At 44.0% G+C, this 19,144-nt stretch overlaps 2 protein-coding genes across 3 annotated transcripts; both read right to left on the bottom strand.

Annotated features, from left to right (window-relative positions):
• Window positions 1-694: 694 nt before the first annotated feature.
• On the bottom strand, window positions 695-15,453 carry LOC133468882 (zinc finger protein OZF-like). Of its 2 annotated transcripts, XM_061755123.1 has the most exons (3): window positions 15,009-15,453; window positions 13,312-13,641; window positions 695-4,018 (listed from the first exon to the last, which is right to left on the bottom strand). In XM_061755123.1, exons 1-3 carry the CDS (start codon window positions 15,130-15,132, stop codon window positions 2,784-2,786), a joined length of 1,689 nt encoding a protein of 562 aa, XP_061611107.1. In that variant the 5' UTR covers window positions 15,133-15,453; the 3' UTR covers window positions 695-2,783. The 2 variants fall into 2 exon arrangements, with proteins under 2 accessions (XP_061611107.1, XP_061611116.1); XM_061755132.1 differs by lacking the exons at window positions 13,312-13,641; window positions 15,009-15,453 and adding an exon at window positions 9,399-9,966.
• Window positions 15,454-16,959: 1,506 nt separating this feature from the next.
• Window positions 16,960-18,978, bottom strand: LOC133469029 (gastrula zinc finger protein XlCGF17.1-like). Its single transcript, XM_061755570.1, has 2 exons — window positions 18,621-18,978; window positions 16,960-18,288 (listed from the first exon to the last, which is right to left on the bottom strand). The coding sequence occupies exons 1-2, from the start codon at window positions 18,751-18,753 to the stop codon at window positions 17,252-17,254; spliced, it is 1,170 nt and encodes a 389-aa protein (XP_061611554.1). The 5' UTR covers window positions 18,754-18,978; the 3' UTR covers window positions 16,960-17,251.
• Between the last annotated feature and the right edge of the window lie 166 nt (window positions 18,979-19,144).

Genomic DNA, 19,144 nt, shown 5'->3' with positions numbered 1-19,144 from the left:
CACCCTGAAATAGTTGCCAGCCAATCGCAGGGCACATAGGAACAAACAACCATTCGCACTCACAGTCATGCCTACGGGCAATTTAGAGTCTCCAATTCATGCATGTTTTTGGGATGTGGGAGGAAACCGGAGTACCCGGAGAAAACCCACGCAGGCACGGGGAGAACATGCAAAGTCCACACAGGCGGGGCCGGGGATTGAACCCGGGTCCTCAGAACTGTGAGGCTGACGCTCTAACCAGTCGTCCACCGTGCCGCCAAGAAATATACATATAAATATAAAAAAAATGTAGAACAAACTTAGTGAGGATAAAATATGAATCTAGCAAACCATTGTCTCCATTTATCTCTGCGAGACTAGCTCTTTTCAATATCAGGTCACTGGGTAATAAATCAATGTTGATTAATGACATCATTACAACATCTGGACTTTTTGTTACTAAATGAAACGTGGTTAACAGAAAGTAGCTGCAATACCATTTTAAATGAGGCAAAAAAAATATCTAAAGAACTCTCTGCTATACTGGACACATTTGACCTCTCTCAACATATTAAGAGTCCAACCCGGACTTAGGAAAAGTGACGAGAAAAATCTCGATCAATCTCAGTAATTTAGAAGGCTGCTACATGAATGAAATAAGTGTTCTCGATTACAACTGTTTTACTGTCAAACACAAACAAAACACGACAGGAAGTGGAATTTTATAGAAAATTTAATTAAATCTAAAACTATGGGTTAACATACAGAGGGACTCTAACACAAAAAGAAAATAACAATGGTAATAGAAAAAAATAGGCATACGTAAAGAAAATAGGACATCGTGTGTTGCTGGACTAAAAATGAGCGTGAATAGGTTACAGCGTGTTGCGCTAGTACAAAGTTGGAACTTCCGTGATGCTGGTATTTTACCCCAAAATTATGAGGCACTCATTTTGTACATTCTGGCAACGATTACAATGGTCTACTAACGACCGTAGAAAAGTTGGCCCTGGGGATGTTCTGTCTCCGAGCATCTCAGGAGGAAAGGAGGCAGGTTTACTTGAAGAAGAAGATGCACAAAAAGTAAAAACCCCAAAAGATGCAAAAAGAAAGTTGTTGTCCCGTTGGGGTGCGCGTGTCACTTTTCCTGCCTAATGAACTTGTTGCGGGCCCCGCTCTCAACTGCGGGTGTAACTAGTACGGCTGCCGTGGCTACCAACAAAGAGCCGAGACCCAAGAATCCAGAGAGGGAAGACGCCACAGGTTAAGTACACAGGGGGCGTGTCTAAGGGACAGGGGAACTGGAGAAAACCACACCCATCACCTAGAATTTCGTCTACAATTTGCCTCATAAAAATGGGTTTAAAAATCATGTATCAATCTAAAATACTTCCAACTTTGTACTCTCCCACGCTTAGGAAAGAAATATAACAACAAACGATTGTTATAACTCTCGCGCAGGCGCTAAACTAGTGTTCTTGGCACAATCAGTTTTTACAGGTTGATAATCACACACAGCGGCACATTCAGAAGGAACAAATTCAGAAGCCAACCTGTAAAAACGCAATCACACAGGCATCAGGGTATACATTTAGAACATTGCTGAAGGTTTGTTACAAACGCGGGGTTTCAATGTCATTTTAATGTCCACAGGAGCGGTGACCATGTTCCATTGTTCAACAGTCATCCGTCAACCATGCTATACCAGTGAGAGGAGACTTGCAGTCAGTTTTATGGTGCCAGATGATATAAACCAGGTTTCCTGACTCGTATGAAAGCAAACTGGCTGGTTGAGGTTCAGGAGGCAGGAATGTAACAGTTTATCAGTTCTTGGGGTTGCCATGACAACCAATGCAGCCCTATGGGGGGCACAAGTCAGTGCAAACTGTAAGCCCGGATAAATGCAGAGGGTTGCGTCAGGAAGGGCATCCGTCTTAAAACTTTGCCAGACAAATATGAGCGTTGGTGGTGGGGGAAGAGTGAGGCTACAGGGAGAAGAGACAGCAAGGGTGGAGGACTTTAGATACTTGGGGTCAACCGTCCGGAGCAACGGTGAGTGTGGTCAGGAAGTGAAGAAACAGGTCCAAGCAGGTTGGAACGGGTGGAGGAAGGTGTCAGGTGTGTTATGTGACAGAAGAGTCTCTGCTAGGATGAAGGGCAAAGTTTAGAAGACAGTGGTGAGGCCAGCCATGATGGACGGATTAGAGACAGCGGCACTGAAGAGACAACAGGAAGCAGAGCTGGAGGTGGCGGAAATGAAGATGTTGAGGTTCGCTCTCGGAGTGACCAGGTTGGATAAAATTAGAAACGAGCTCATCAGAGGGTCAGCAGAGGTTCGATGTTTTGGAGACAGTTAGAGAGAGCAGACATGGTTTGGACACGTCCAGAGGAGAAATAGTGAGTATATTGGTAGAAGGATGATGAGGATGGAGCTGCCAAGCAAGAGAGTGAGAGGAAGATCAAAGAGAAGGTTGATGGATGTCGTGAGGGAAGACGTGAGAAGAAGAAAAATGGGTTGTCATGACAACCGGGCCATCAGGCGTTGTCTTTACAACATAATCAACAACTTCCCATCTCTCAACATTTTACCTTTTGGAATTCCTTCAAGTTTAGTCAGCATCTTAAAAAAAAAATTAATACATCCAAAAAAAAAAATCTAAATTTGTTTCTAAAAATTGCTATATTGTGATTTGGGAGTAGGAAATGAGTTAACGATTCCCTTCCCTGATCCCCTGCTTTATTGACTGCTGCTCTCCTCACCAGCACACTTGTGTCTCATATGACGACCCACACGAGGGAACGTTTTATCTCACACACCGCAACTGAATGTTTTCTGCCCCGTGTGTGTTGCTGTGTTTTGTTAAATGTGCCTTTAAATTGAATGTTTTCCCACAAACTGAGCAGGCAAAGGGCTTTTCTCCGGTGTGTGTTCTTGTGTGTCTTTTTAAATCTGCCTTGGAAGTGAATCTTTTACTACAAACTGAGCAGGCAAAAGGCTTTTCTCCTGTGTGTGTTCTTGTGTGCGTTTTTAAATCTGACTTTCTGTAAAACGTTTTCCCACATACCGAGCACGCAAATGGTTTCTCACTAGAGTGTCTTCTTGTGTGTCCTTTTAAATCACCCTTATACCTGAATCTTCTACCGCAAACAGAGCATGCATAAGGTTTTTCTCCAGTGTGTGATCTTGTGTGTCTTGTTAAATGTGGCTTTGAAGCAAAGTTTTTACCACAAACTGAGCAGGCATAAGGTTTTTCTCCTGTGTGTGTTCTGAAGTGCATTAAATTATTCTGAGAGAATCTTTTACCACAAACCGAGCAGGGAAAAGGTTTCTCGCCGGTGTGTGTTCTCGTGTGTCTTGTTAAATCTACCTTCTGAGTGAATCTTCTACCACATATGGAGCAAGCAAATGGTTTATCTCCAGTGTGTGTTTTTGCGTGTCTTGTTAAATGTGACTTTTTTGTGTATCTTTTACCACAAACGGAGCAGGCATAAGGTTTTTCTCCCGTGTGCTTTCTTGTGTGAATTCTTAAATTGTACTTGCGAGAAAACTTTTTCCCACAAACTGAGCAGGCAAAGGTTTTTTCTCCAGTATGTGATCTTTTGTGGGTTTTCAACAATGACTTGTTGCAAAACGTTATGTCACAGTGAGAACATTTAAGACATTTCTTACGAGTGTGACATTTCTTATCACCGTTAGGGTGTTGTTCTTCATCATCATCATCATCATCATAGTCAGAAGAGTGTGATGTTGTGTCATCACAAGCTGATAGCGGAGTTGAGAGGTTGCGTGCTTGTGATCCTCCACAGTGCTCTCCATTATCTTCTTCACTCTTCACATTGACACCAGTCAATGGAAATTTGGTGATTTCGCCCTCCTGCTCTTCTTCTTTAATGTAAGGGGGCTCGGATTCCTCTTCCTCTTTTATATGAGTGGTCTCCAGCGCCTCTTGTTTAATGTGAAGAGGCTCTGGGCCCTCCTCCTCTTTGACGTGGGTTAACTCGGCCTCGTGCTGCCCAGGACGAAGATACTCACTGACGTCTGAAGGACACAAGAAGACAAACTTTGCTCAGTCAAGTCTCATGATGAGATGCTGATGTGGTGTATCAATATTAGCAATTAGTGCACGATCATTAGAACAAGTTATTTTTAGTATGGCGAGAATGATAATGGTTAACAAAATTACGAAAAATTTCATTGTGTTTATTAGGCCTTCGTTTTTTTTTTTTTTTTTTTTTACTGCCACTTACTGGACTGGAGGGGTAGTGCGTTTTTCCCCCCACCACGACTGTACATGCGTCATCAGTCTCATTTGGGGGGCTGCCGTCACAAAGACTGTTTCGTACTCCTTGAACGCCGGCAGCTCGACCCATTCCACACATACACAATCCACACACAGATGTAATTGTGAATATTACTCCGCACCGCACTAATATGCGAGCGCATTCGTCCTGAGGTTCCGCCTGTGCGGTGGGGACCTGCTTTGAATAAGTCATAGGAGTTGACGAGACCAGAAAAAACCCTTCCGCCGCTTCTGCTGTTAATAACTAACGGTACTTTTACTCAGTTACAATGATCGAAATGTCGCTGGCTACTTATATTTATCCATTATTGCTTATTTATCAACTATTTCGTGCGCGAGACTACAACTTTGACTTCCGCATTGGCCGCTGTTTGCGCCAATCCATTTTAAGCGCTAGTGACGTTTAAGTGCACCAATCAAAAAGAAAGTCACATGACCTCACAGAACATCTTCTACTGGGCTTCCCGGGCAAAGGTATTAACACTAGATTAGCCAGCCCGGCTGATCGTCGTGCCTGCTTGGCGGCCATGTTGGGAAGGTCGTCGTTACAATGAAGGAAACAGCAAGCTACTCATTGTGTTTACATTTATCCATCCATCCATTTTCTGCACCGCTTCTCCTCACTCGGGTCGCGGGTGTGCTAGAGCCTATTGCAGCTATCATCGGGCAGGAGGCGGGGTACCCCCTGAACTGGTTGCCAGCCAATCGCAGGGCACATACAAACAAACAACCATTCACACTCACAGTCACACCTACGGGCAATTTAGAGTCCACGCAAGCACGGGACTGTGAGGCTGACGCTCTAACCAGTCGGCCACCGTGCCGCCATTTAGACAAACAAAAACAACAGCTTTCATGTACTGTAGTAGTTGTCTCGCACTGTCTGCCCAAACGTGGATATTTCAGCACACTTATCTTCTTCTTCTTTTCCTTTCGGCTTGTCCCGTTAGGGGTCGCCACAGCGCGTCATCCTTTTCCATGAGAGCCTATCTCCTGCATCCTCCTCTCGAACACCAACTGCCATCATGTCTTCCCTCACGACATCCATCAACCTTCTCTTTGGTCTTCCTCTAGCTCTCTTGCCTGGCAGCTCCATCCTCATCATCCTTCTACCAATATACTCACTCTCTCTCCTCTGGACGTGTCCAAACCATTGAAGTCTGCTCTCTCTAACTTTGTCTCCAAAACATCGAACCTTGGCTGTCCCTCTGATGAGCTCATTTCTAATTTTATCCAACCTGGTCACTCCGAGAGCGAACCTCAACATCTTCATTTCCGCCACCTCCAGCTCTGCTTCCTGTTTTCGCTTCAGTGCCACTGTCTCTAATCCATACATCATGGCTGGCCTCACCACTGTTTTATAAACTTTGCCCTTCGTCCTAGCAGAGACTCTTCTGTCACATAACACACCTGACACCTTCCTCCACCCGTTCCAACCTGCTTGGACCCGTTTCTTCACTTCCTGACCACACTCACCATTGCTCTGGACGGTTGACCCCAAGTATTTAAAGTCCTCTACCCTTGCCATCTCTTCTCCCTGTAGCCTCATTCTTCCCCCACCACCCCTCTCATTCATGCACATATATTCTGTTTTACTTCGGCTAATCTTCATTCCTCTTCTTTCCAGTGCATGCCTCCATCTTTCTAACTGTTCCTCCAGCTGCTCCCTGCTTTCACTGCAGATCACAATGTCATCTGCAAACATCATGGTCCACGGGGATTCCAGTCTAACCTCATCTGTCAGCCTATCCATCACCACTGCAAAAAGGAAGGGGCTCAGGGCTGATCCCTGATGCAGTCCCACGTCCACCTTAAATTCTTCTGTCACACCGACAGCACACCTCACCGCTGTTCTGCTGCCCTCGTACATGTCCTGTATTATTCTAACATACTTCTCTGTCACTCCAGACTTCCGCATGCAGTACCACAGTTCCTCTCTGGGTACTCTGTCATAGGCTTTCTCTAGATCTACAAAGACACAATGTAGCTCCTTCTGACCTTCTCTGTACTTTTCCATCAACATCCTCAAGGCAAATAATGCATCTGTGGTACTCTTTCTGGGCATGAAACCATACTGTTGCTCGCAAATACTCACTTCTGTCCTGAGTCTAGCCTCCACTACTCTTTCCCATAACTTCATTGTGTGGCTCATCAACTTTATTCCTCTATAGTTGCCACAGCTCTGCAGATCACCTTTGTTCTTAAAAATGGGCACCAGTACACTTTTCCTCCATTCCTCAGGCATCTTCTCACGCACTAGAATTCTATTGAACAAGCTGGTCAAAAACTCCACAGCCACCTCTCCTAGATGCTTCCATACCTCCACAGGAATGTCATCAGGACCAACTGCCTTTCCATTTTTCATTCTCTTTAATGCCTTTCTAACTTCCCCCTTACTAATCATTGCCACTTCCTGGTCCACCACACTTGCCTCTTCTACTCTCCCTTCTCTATCATTTTCCTCATTCATCAACTCCTCGAAGTATTCTTTCCATCTACCTAGCACACTGCTGGCACCAGTCAACATATTTCCATCTCTATCCTTAATCACCCTAACCTGCTGCACATCCTTCCCATCTCTATCCCTCTGTCTAGCCAGCCTGTATAGATCCTTTTCTCCTTCTTTAGTGTCCAACCTGCCATACATGTCATCATATGCCTCTTGTTTTGCCTTTGCCACCTCTACCTTTGCCCTGTGTCGCATCTCAATGTATTCCTTTCGCCTCTCCTCGGTCCTCTCAGTGTCCCACTTCTTCTTAGCTAACCGTTTTCCTTGTATGATTTCCTGTACTGTGAGGTTCCACCACCAAGTCTCCTTCTCTCCTTTCCTGCCAGAAGATACACCAAGTACTCTCCTGCCTGCTTCTCTGATCACCTTGGCTGCAGTGGTCCAGTCTTCTGGAAGCTCTTCCCGTCCACCGAGAGCCTGTATCACCTCTTCCCGAAAAGCTGCACAACACTCGTCCTGTCTCAGCTTCCACCACATGGTTCTCTTCTCTGCCTTTGTCTTCCTAATTTTCCTCCCCACCACCAGAGTCATCTTACACACCACCATCCTATGCTGTCTAGCCACACTCTCCCCTACCACTACCTTACAGTTGGTAACCTCCTTCAGATTACATCGTCTGCACAAGATGTAATCCACTTGTGTGCTTCTACCTCCGCTCTTGTAGGTCACCCTATGTTCGTGCCTCTTCTGGAAAAAAGTGTTCACTACAGCCATTTGCATCCTTGTTGCAAAGTCTACCACCATCTGTCCCTCCAAGTTCCTTTCCTGGATACCGTACTTACCCATCACTTCTTCATCACCCTTATTACCTTCACCAACATGTCCATTACAATCTGCACCAATTACGACTCTCTCTCTGTCTGGGATGCTCAGAACTACATCATCTAGCTCCTTCCAGAATTTCTCTTTCACCTCTAGGTCACATCCTACCTGTGGGGCATAGCCACTAATCACATTACACATAACACCCTCAATTTCAAATTTCAGCCTCATCACTCGATCTGATACTCTTTACACCTCCAAGACATTCTTAGCCAACTCTTCTTTTAAAATAACCCCGACTCCATTTCTCTTCCCATCTACACCATGGTAAAATAATTTAAACCCTGCCCCTAAACTTCTAGCCTTACTGCCTTTCCACCTGGTCTCCTGGACACACAATATATCAACCTTTCTCCTAATCATCATGTCAACCAACTTCCGAGATTTTCCTGTCATAGTCCCAACATTCAAAGTCCCCACATTCAGTTCTAGGCTCTGTGTTTTCCTCTTCTCTTTCTGCCGAAGAACCCGCTTTCCACCTCTTCTTCTTCTTCTTCTTCTTTGACTTCGACTTCGACCCACAGTAGCTGAATTTCCAACAGCGCCCTGCAGGTTGACGGCGCCGGTGGCGGACGTTGTTAACCCGGGCCACGACCGATCCGGTATGGAATTCTTTGGATGAACGCTCATATTTGTTTGGCAAGGTTTTAAGCCGGATGCCCTTCCTGACGCAACCCTCTGCATTTATCCGGGCTTGGGACCGGCCTACAGTTTGCACTGACTTGTGCCCCCCATAGGGCTGCATTATATTTCAGCACACTTATAACTTGAGAAAATACAATCCAATACAATGTTTTTTTTTTCCTCACAGAACACAAAGTGTAAGGATTGGAGATTACACCCCAACCATCCTAATTCTGAACACTGGAGTCCCCCAGGGGTGTGTCCTTAGCCCTATTCTCTCCTCCCTCTTCACGCATGATTCACCAATCTATCTTTCTAAATCTTTATTTCAAACCATTGACAAGACTCTCACCTCGTTTATTTCGGACGGGAAAAGAGCTCAAATATGATTGGAACTGTGAAAGAGACCTAAATTAAACGGTGTCTCATTGCACTTTATCACTGGCTGTATCCATCACTGACGTTATTCCTGTTAATACCATAAACAAACCAATTTCGCTTTGGGCCCAATTTGGTCAAGCGTGGCCCTGCCATAAACGAAAAGTTGTGTTTGGTGCGGCGTATGTATGGTTTTGTGTGCGTGTCTGTGCGTGATCTGTGCTGATGGTGTGTGTTAAACCTCGATATTGATTTGTGAAGTAGCTTTAGACATACATTGGAACTATATAAAGACGATAAATATTATTGTCTGAACCCAGTTATCCCAAAAAACAACTTGTAAAGCTAAACCTGGCTTCCAGGCAACAGGAAATAGATTTTTCTCAAGCACATCTTTCATGATACATAACGCATAAATCGAAATACATTTTCTGTTTATTAATTAATCGACTACATTATCCATTTCAGCCTACTGCCTTTACTTTTTTTTGTCTTTCAGGACTCATGGGGCGATATACAAAGCTCTGAAAGACGCCAACACATGAGATAATAATACACGCAATTCATGAGAGCGTGCAAATCGAAATACAATGTGCCTGATTCATTGCCTCAGGTGGACGGATTTGGGACCCACGTGTCCCTAACTGCGTACTGATCAGGCAAAACCTGGTTGCCACTTGTATATAGTACGATAGCACAATGACGTCACACTGGTATTCGGAGAACGTTCTCCTAATAATATTGTTAAGAAAGTAAAGTGGAGCGACGGGAGGACGTGAACAAACCTGCTCTGTGTAGCACAACTCGAGGCTGCTTGCAAACAGCGTCCAGCAGTTGGCGTCGTCGCTTCTTCTCCTCTTTTATTCCGCAAAGTTTCTCCGCGTCCCTTGCTGTCGTTCTCGCGCACATTTTCGCACGGCGATGCCAACACTTTGCACTTGAGCTCGGCTAATACTAACTAGCACGTGTCTCTCCCCAGTTAGCGGCTAGCGAGCGAAGCTAAGCTAGCTCGAGAAGCGTCAACGAGCACCGTGACGAGTTTATCCGGACACAAACATTTAATAAATGGCGTATGAGTCCGGAAAAGTAGAGATGGGCGTCCTGTGTCGATGCTTCGCTAAGTTCAAGTAAAAACAAATCCGAAAGAAGAATTTAGTTAAGCTCGTTACATTATATTACATTAACTTGGACGATATTCTTCTTCGACACGCCCCTTTTGAGCTCCGTGCAAGGGCGTCGCAACGCTAGAGGTCAGAGGTCGTCATGAGCGCGTTGTGCTGCATACGGTTGAGGAAAACGACGTCAATTCACAAGGAAACTGTTGGTCCCTTTCAAACCCCAAAACATATTTAAATGGGTTTTTTTTAGCTTTAAATAAATTGTTCATTGCTAGTATACGCTTTGGCGTTGACAACGTAGTACCCACCATGAAAATCGATCTAGTAATAAGCAAGTTATGAATTAATTTCAGTATTCATGCATTGTCTCAGATAGGAACGTCGACCTTTCCAACATGGCCTCTATATACGCACGTCGCTTAGCCGCGCTTATTCATGGCGCTGATTTTCATTCTACGGTCGTCGTGTGTGGCCTGCTTCTTCTTCTTTGCGTTTATCGGCGGTTTGCTCGCAATGATTTCAAATTACTGCCACCCGATGGTCTGAAATGATTACTGCAGTGGCTCCCAATCTAACTTGTTCGTTTTCGTTGGAGCAGGACTCTCGTAAAGGAGATTTTTAACCTTAATGAGGTTTTCCCGGTTAAACAATTTCTAAATAAATAAAGAGCTTTTAGATCACATTTTTCCTTCATCGACCTCTCTCTCACACTTTCACATTTGTACAGTTCACAATTGCCTTTGAATCCATTCCATTTTATGACATTGTTCCCATATAAATATCTTGATTTATCAAAACAATTCTCGTTTTGTCATGATTTTGTTGTAATTAATCTCGATCATCTTTTATGTAGTTTGCATGATCATTTTGGTTGGAAATGCAAAAAATGTCCTTTTCCGTTAGGTATTTGAGAGTGCCGGAACTTGTCATGATTATTCGGCACGTGAACGAGTTTGTCCCTGATTGGATTGGTCATCGTTCCTAATTGAAATACGGGAACCGGCTTGGGTCTGATTGGTCCATATGATGGCATCTGCTCGAGAGAGGTCCAAACTCCAACGAGACTGCATGCGTGCAGTGTGCTCACCTGCGGACTTCTTTGCTCTGAATGTTGCATTAGTAAGCAAGTGTTGGGTTTGCTGTATCTACCCAATAATAATTTGTTCCATACTTGTGAATATTCTCATTCTTCCAGGTCATTTCATTCTCGATGGCAATTGGACCGTTCCGCTCGTCTTCGAAGACGTTCTTGTTCTCATCCGAGCAGGGTTCATCAGTTCATGCAACAAGGCTTCCCCCCCCCCCCCCCCCCCCCCCACACACACATTTTAATCATTGCTTATTGTTTAGTTCTAGATATACTGTAACATTTGAATTATTGACCAATGGGAATAAATGAACGAAACAGTTTATTTCGAAGACCAAATACAAAATTAGATACCCCCCCAAAAAAAGGAAAAAAAAAAGCAGTAGTGTTTGAAAAGGAGCAGGAAGATGTCAAACTTGCCGTATATAATCCTACCCCCATGTTACAACTCATTCGATTGCTTTCTAAGTTATTCCTCTATTGACAGTCATTTATCACACACATAACACGTCTCCGCAATTTGTTTGTTCCATAAAACAAAGGACAATAACTTATGATCTGTTGATACCAAAAAAAAAACCTAAATAAATACACAGCCATACCCCAAAAACACATTTTCTTCCCCTCCCTAAGACAGATTCTTTGCGTAGTTTTTGGACTCTGCGAATATTTGTGCTGTTTTACCTCGTCACGCAACTTCACCCCGTACACGAAAACGCACAGACACAATATAAAGTTGCTAGCAGATAGTAATTATTTTCATATATTTTCCCGGTTGCGCTGTTCATTTTGTATTTGTTCCCAGGTGACTCCTTTGATATCGAGATATTTTGTAACACTTTATGCAACAATGTACGTATGTTCTTTTACATTAACATTCATGTACGATTATTTCTTCAAACTCAATGAATAGACGTGCAATTATTTTTTTTTTTTAAACAATCTCCTTAAAATCAGTATGCGTCTTCCTCCAGCATCATTGTAAAGTTTTTACAAACTCACATCTACCAAAATACCGTGGATCACCCCTTTTACGGCGACTATTTATTTAAATTTTTTATTTTTTTTTACCTCGATTAACTCACATTGTCACATTTTTTTTCCAAGCTTCGTAGCGTTTTCACATGAACTCTTTCTAAGATATGACCAGCAACTTTCTCTCTGTCAACAACTCTCTTTTGGAAGTCCTCCAAAAGTTTAGTCAACAGTCTACGATCTAAAAATTCCTACATGTATTGATTTGGGAGTAGGAAATGAGTTAACCATTCCCTGATCCCCTGCTTTATTGACTGCTGCTCTTCTCCCCAGCACACTTGTGTCTCATAAGATGCCCCTTACGAGCGAATGTTTTATCACACACCCGGCAGGTGAATGTTTTCTGCCCCCTGTGTGTTTCTGCGTGTCTTTTTAAATGTGCCTTCGTAGAGAATCTTTTACTACAAACTGAGCAGGCGAAAGGCTTTTCGCCAGTGTGTGTTCTTGTGTGCATTTTTAAATAGGACTTTCTGCAAAATGTTTTCCCACATACTGAGCAAGCAAAAGGTTTCTCACCTTTGTGTATTCCTGTGTGTATTCTTAAATCTCTCTTCACAGTGAATGTTTTACCACAAACTGAGCAGGCAAACGGTCTCTCACTAGAGTGTCTTCTTGTGTGTCCTTTTAATTCATCCTTCTGACTGAATCGTCTTCCACATATTGAGCATGCAAAAGGTTTTTCTCCAGTGTGTGAGCTTGTGTGTCTCGTTAAATGTCGCTTTGAAGCAAAGCTTTTGCCACACACTGAGCAGGCATGTGGTTTTTCTCCCGTGTGTGTTCTCAAGTGCGTTCTTAAACTATTCTGAGTGAATTTTTTACCACAAACGGAGCAGGTATAAGGTTTCTCTCCATTATGTCTTCGTGTGTGCCTTCTTAAATTGTCCTTTATAGAGAATCTTTGATTACAAACTGAGCAGGCAAATGGTTTATCTCCGGTGTGTGTTTTTGCGTGTCTTGTTAAATGTGACTTTGTTGGGAATCTTTTCCCACAAACGGAGCAGGCATAAGGCTTTTCTCCTGTGTGCTTTCTTGTGTGCATTCTTAAAGTGTTCTTGAAAGGGAACTTTTTACCACAAACTGAGCAGGAAAAAGGTTTTTCTCCAGTGTGTGTTCTTGTGTGGATTCTTAATTCTCCATTCTCAGTAAAACTTTTACCACAAACTGAGCAGGTAAAAGGTTTCTGTCCATCATGTCTTCTCGTGTGTACTGTTAAAGTGCTCTTCTCAGCGAATCGTCTGCCACAAATTGAGCAAGCGAATGGTTTATCACCAGTGTGTATTTTTGTGTGTCTTGTCAAATTTGCATTCAAAGAGAATCTCGCACCACAAACGGAACAGGCAAAAGGTTTTTCTCCAGTGTGTGATCTTGTGTGCGTTTTCAACGATGACTTGTTGTAAAAGGTTCTGTCACAGTAAGAACATTTAAGACATTTTTTGCGAGTGTGACATTTCTTATCACCTTTAGAGTGTTGCTCATCATCATCATCATCATCATAGTCAGAAGAGTGCGATGTTGTGTCATCAGGATCTGACAGTGGAGCTGAGCGGCCGTGCGCTTGTGAGCCTCCACGGTGCTCCCCATCATCATCTTCACTCTTCACAACGGCAGTCAGTGGAAACTTGATTTCGTGCTCCTGCTCTTCATCTTTAATGTGTGGCACCCCTCCTTCATTAATATGAGTGGGCTCCAGCGCCTCGTGTTTAATGTGAAGAGGCTGTGGCCCCTCCTCTTCTTTGAGGCGGGGGAACTCTGGTTCCTGCTGCTCAGGACGAAGATACTCGCTGACATCTGCAGGACACAAGAAGACAAACATGTTTGCTAAAGTCAAGCTTCGCTTAGTCAAGTCTCATGTTGCGTATCTTGATCTGCTTTTCCACCACAGGAACATTTACAGGAGCTCTCCGAAAAAATAATAATTAAAATAAAGTTCCCCAAGCGTCCGATTGAGTCCCTCGTTGCATCTATGCGCTTTCTGGAAGTTCCCGGCCGGCACTTCTTGATATTTTGAGAATGGAGGGAACGAGGATGGATGATAAAATGATGAAAAATGTCCTTGCTCTTGTTTGGCCTTCGCTTTTTATTTAGCGCCAATGACTGGACTGGAGAGGTAGTGCCGTTTTTTTGTTTTTAGTTTTTGAACTAAACCCTGAACTTTAAAGGACTATGTTCATGCTGAGAACATTGGCATTTATTCTGTAGTTCGGGTTGGACATCGAGAATCAAATTTAAGAATTTCGGTTCCCAGTTTCGATGCCACGAATAAGAAGCGGTGAAAACCAACGAAGGAGAACACGCAGGAAGACGCGCTTGTCCCCGACGGCGGAGGCGGCGAACAAAAAGTGTGTCTCAACTTCAAATGAATGAGCAGTCGCCTCTGTGCAACACTTGTTCATTTTAGTCTGCAAAGAAAAATGGATGTTCAGAATTTGGACACCCTTCATTTAAACCATGCAAACTTTTTGGACCCAGTCCCCTAAAAGAATCGGAATCGAGAATCGTTTGGAACCGGAATCGGAATCGCTCAAGTTCATACGATGCCCGACCCTAACGAGGGAATCGATCTCCCGGCCAATAGCGTCGCTTTACGTCAAACACTGTGGCCGAGCTTGCCCAAAATGCATGATGAGTTCTCCGGGGAGGCGTCCGGGAGGCATCCGAATCAGAAGCCCCGACTGACTCATCCGGCTCCTCTCAATGCGGAGGAGCAGCGGCTCGACTCTGAGCTTGTCACCCGTTCTCTCAGGGAGAGAGCCCGGACACCCTGCGGAGGAAACTCATTTTGGCCGCTTGTAACCGGTATATTGTTCTTTCTGTCACGGTTGTCGATCCAATACATTGCCTCAGGTCTGGCCAGGTGGGCGGATTTGGGACCCACGTGTCCCTGTAACTGCGTATTGATCAGGCAAAACCTGGTTACTACGGTTTTACAGAAGCTTTGCTGCCTATCTTTGTCTGACACAAACTTGTATAATGCTAGTCAAAAAAAACAAAAAACGTCTGCGACATGTTTCCGCCAACATTACTGTCTATGGAAGTGGTGGACTTTTCTACCAATCAATTTTTACGACAATGACGTCACACTGGTATTCGGAGAACGTTCTGCTAAGAATATTGCTAAGAAAGGAAAGTGGAGCGACGGGAGGACGTGAACAAACCTGCTCTGTGTAGCACAACTCGAGGCTGCTTGCAAACCGCGTCCAGCAGTTGGCGTCGTCGCTTCTTCTCCTCTTTTATTCCGCAAAGTTTCTCCGCGTCCCTTGCTGTCGTTCTCGCGCACATTTTCGCGCGGCGATGCCAACACTTTGCACTTGAGCTCGGCTAATGCTAACTAGCACGTGTCTCCCCCCCCGCCCCCCCTCGTTAGCGGCTAGCGAGCGAAGCTAAGCTAGCTCGAGAAGCGTCAACGAGCACCGTGACGAGTTTATCCGGACACAAACATTTAATAAATGGCGTTTATGTCCGGAAAAGTAGATGAAAAGAAATGGACGCCCTTGTGTCGACGCTTGGGTGCGTTCAAATATGAATTCATAAAGAAGAATGTACAACGGAACAGAGACGCGCTGCAGCAAAAGTAGTACGGCAACTCCACTTGGACAAAATAAACAACCTCTTAGGGTGCGTCTCAAGTCTCTTAAAGGCAACGTTCCAAGCTCGTCGGTCCGGTCCTCGCGCCGGAAATTGTTGTCACGCCGCCGTCTCAAGCGTCTTCATCGGCCATCGAGGAGCGAGCATCAATCGAGGGACGTCTGATGTGTCCTCGGCGCAAAATCCGTCCGCTCCTCGATGGCGACGCGCACCAGCTGGATCGTGAACACAACACGACTGCAAATGAAATGGTTCATCCTTCGACTTTGAATACACACATTTTGCTGAGTGTCTGTTGTATTTGTGGCAGTGTTTAATGACCTCATTGCACCGGCTCAGAGTTGCTTATGTTTGACTTTAATGTAACCCCACTTAATATATGAAACATTAAGTGAACATTTGTGGCGGTAGTCGTAATTAAGCCACGCATACGTTTAATTTGTGACACACTTCAATGGGGTGACGTCATCTTAAGTGGACGTCTCCGTGAAAATACGTCATTCAAGATCGCGCCTCTTATATTCCCCAATCGTTTTTCACATTCGTACCTCGTTCCTTTGTCAATGTCCTAGCATGGAAAAAGAAGAGCTAGGAGGTAGGACATTGGGATTTCCTAATACAGAAATGAGACGGACCCCTTTTCTTCTTCGGCGCTTCGCTCACGGCGACAGCACATTTCCGCCACCCAAAGATCTACAATGAGTACTGCAATGGCTTCCAAGCCAAATTGTTGGTCTTCACTCTAGTACGTGAGATTTTTAATCACAGTGCGGTTTTGCTGGTTAAACAAGTTCTAAATATATAAATAATAAACCTATACATGATTTTACATCACACATTTTTTTTTGGGGGGGGGGGGGATTAACCTCACTCACACTTTAACATTTTTACACTTCACAAGTACCTATTAATTGATTGTTTTTTTTACATTGTTCCTATTTTCCTTCCCATATGAATAAATGTATTTTTACATTTCTATATTCATAAACACTTCCTTGTTTTCTCACCGATTTGTGCCCTCATCAGTCCTTTTCATTCTAATAACTTTTTTAAATAATCGCTTGCTCCTTTATTCATAAATATATTTAAATTCATGACTATCCGATAGAAGGCAATGCTTTGATATTGAGATATTTTGTAGCACTTTTTTTTTTTTTTGCAAGTGCAGTTGATCACTTCAGCCACAAAATCTAGAAAATTGACCTCATTCCCAATCATCGTTATCTTCTTTTACTTTGCACCCGTTCTTTATACATCCGCAGATGTTCACCTCCGCACATTCCTTCTATCGATGGTAGCAAAAAACAAAACAAAAACAAAAAAAAGATTAGATTTGACACTGGCCAGCTTTTGAGCAAGCGTGTCCTCTGTTTTGCCGCACTAACAAATTGTGCGAGTCTTTCAAGGGATACGCCCACAAGGTGTGAAAGCGTCACCGATCAGCGATCACCCGTAGGGGCCCAGCTTGCAAATTAATTCATTTGGGACGTGGAAAATGTCAATAAAAACACAACACAATGATTTAAAAAATCCTTTTCAAAACTATATTCAATCGGACAGACAGATAGATAGACAGATAGATAGATACACGCGCGCTCAGTTGATTGACGACTCTAAAATTGTCCGTGGGTGTGAACGTGAGTGCCAATGCTTGATTGCTTCTATGTGCCCTGCGATTGGCTGGCGACCGGTTCAGGGTGTACCCCGCCTGACGAGAAGCAGTATGGAAAATGGAGCTATTTTACATATATATATAGTGATTCTGGAATATGGAATGAGTCAACGATGGGCTTCTTCGGTTTATTGCGCAGCTTCATTGACCGCTTCTCTTCCCAGCAGCACACTTGTGTCTCTTCAGCTCCCGCCTGACGTGGAATTTTTGATGACACACGCTGCAACTGAACGGTTTCTCGCCGGTGTGTGTTCTTTTGTGTGTTATTAAAGCTTGTTTCTTAGTGAATCTTTTCCCACAAACCGAGCAGGCAAATGGTTTATCACCAGTGTGTGTAATTGTGTGAGTTTTTAAATTTGCCTTCTGGGTGAATCTTTTCCCACAAACGGAGCAGGCAAACGTTTTATCTCCAGTGTGCGTTCTTGTATGCATGGTTAAATTTGTCTTTCTCGAGAACCTTTTCCCACAAACCGAGCAGGCAAATGCTTTATCACCAGTGTGTGTTATTGTGTGAGTTTTTAAATTTGTCTTCTGAGCGAATGTTTTGCCACAAACTGAGCAGGCAAAGGGTTTTTCTTCCGTGTGTGTCCGCGTATGAATTGTTAAATAGCCCTTCTGCGTGAAGCTTTTGCCACAAACCGAGCAGACAAAAGGTTTTTCTTCTGTGTGCGTTCGTGTATGAATTGTTAAATATCCCTTCTGAGTGAATCTTTTTCCACAAACTGAGCAGACAAAAGGTTTTTCCCCAGTGTGTGTTCTTGTGTGCCTTGTTAAATCTCCCTTCTGAATGAATGTTTTGCCACAAACTGAGCAGGCAAAAGGTTTTCCTCCAGTATGAGTTCTTGTATGTGCTTTCAACAATGACTTTTTGTCAAATGTTTTGTCACAATGAGAACACCGCATGCATTTGTTGTCAGTGCGGCCCGTCAAATCACCTTTGGACCATTCTTCTTCTTCGCGGTCATCGTAGCCAGAAGAGTGTGACGTTAGGTCATCACTATCTGACAGCGGAGCAAAGAGGCTGTCTGATTGTGAGCTTCCATCATCTTCTTCTTCTTCACTCTTCACCCTGACACCACCCAATGGAAACTTGCGAATATCATCCTTCTGCTCTTCTTCTTTGACACAAGACGACTCTGGCGCCTGCTTCTCAGGACGAAGGTCTCCTTCGCCGACGTCTGCAGAACACAGGAACACACAAACACACGCAGTCAAGCTTTGCTCAGTCAAGTCTCATGTTGTGACTTTCATCTTCTATATTATTGTTTATCAATATTATTGTAAATGCGGCACTTCCCCAGAGGGTGAATTCAGGTGTTGCAACACGCTATCATAGAATCAACATACAGTGGATAGAACTACTATTAACTATTATCCGCTGGGTTATGAAATTTAAAACGTACGTATTTGTTTGACTGCGTCTTCGCGATTACGCCGAAAAGGGCGAAAAAAATAAACACTGGGATATTGTTAGGGAACGAAAGTAGTTACTCGTAAGACGCAAACAAACCTGCTTTTCGTAAGACAACGCGAGGCTGCTCGCAAACAGCGTCGTCCCTCCCTTCAAGTTGTCGCTCGGTGTCCTCTTTTGCCGCACAAATTTCTTCCTCGTCTTCTTCTTCTTTCACACGCTTCGCGCACATTTTCCACGCGACGACCACAACGCTTCGCACTCACACTTGCTTTCTGCCGAGCGACGTGTCGGCGAACGAAGGCGGCTCGTCGTTGTTAGCGGCTAGCTAGCTAGCAAGCTAAGCTTGGCTAAGCTAGCTCGAGCAGCTTGAACGTACACCGAGACTGGTTGGCGATGGTGACGTCAGGCAAGCAAGGCGCGTGCTGGTGTTGGGTGTGGATGGCGACCTCGTGTGGACAAATGAAATTCATGCACCTTTCTCAAGGGCAGTGTCACAAACTGGCTCACTTATAAACTTAGATAATTTACTGCAGTCTTAATCGATATCGAAGAATTTAAATCGAAATTGAATCGTGAATGATTTTGCTTTGAGATGATATTTGAAGCTTGTTGCGCTTCGA

The sequence above is a fragment of the Phyllopteryx taeniolatus genome, chromosome 2 (genome assembly GCF_024500385.1).
Source record: "Phyllopteryx taeniolatus isolate TA_2022b chromosome 2, UOR_Ptae_1.2, whole genome shotgun sequence".
NCBI lineage: Eukaryota > Metazoa > Chordata > Actinopteri > Syngnathiformes > Syngnathidae > Phyllopteryx > Phyllopteryx taeniolatus.
Note: the sequence above shows the minus strand (reverse complement) of the source record. Positions and strands in the feature narration are given on the sequence as shown.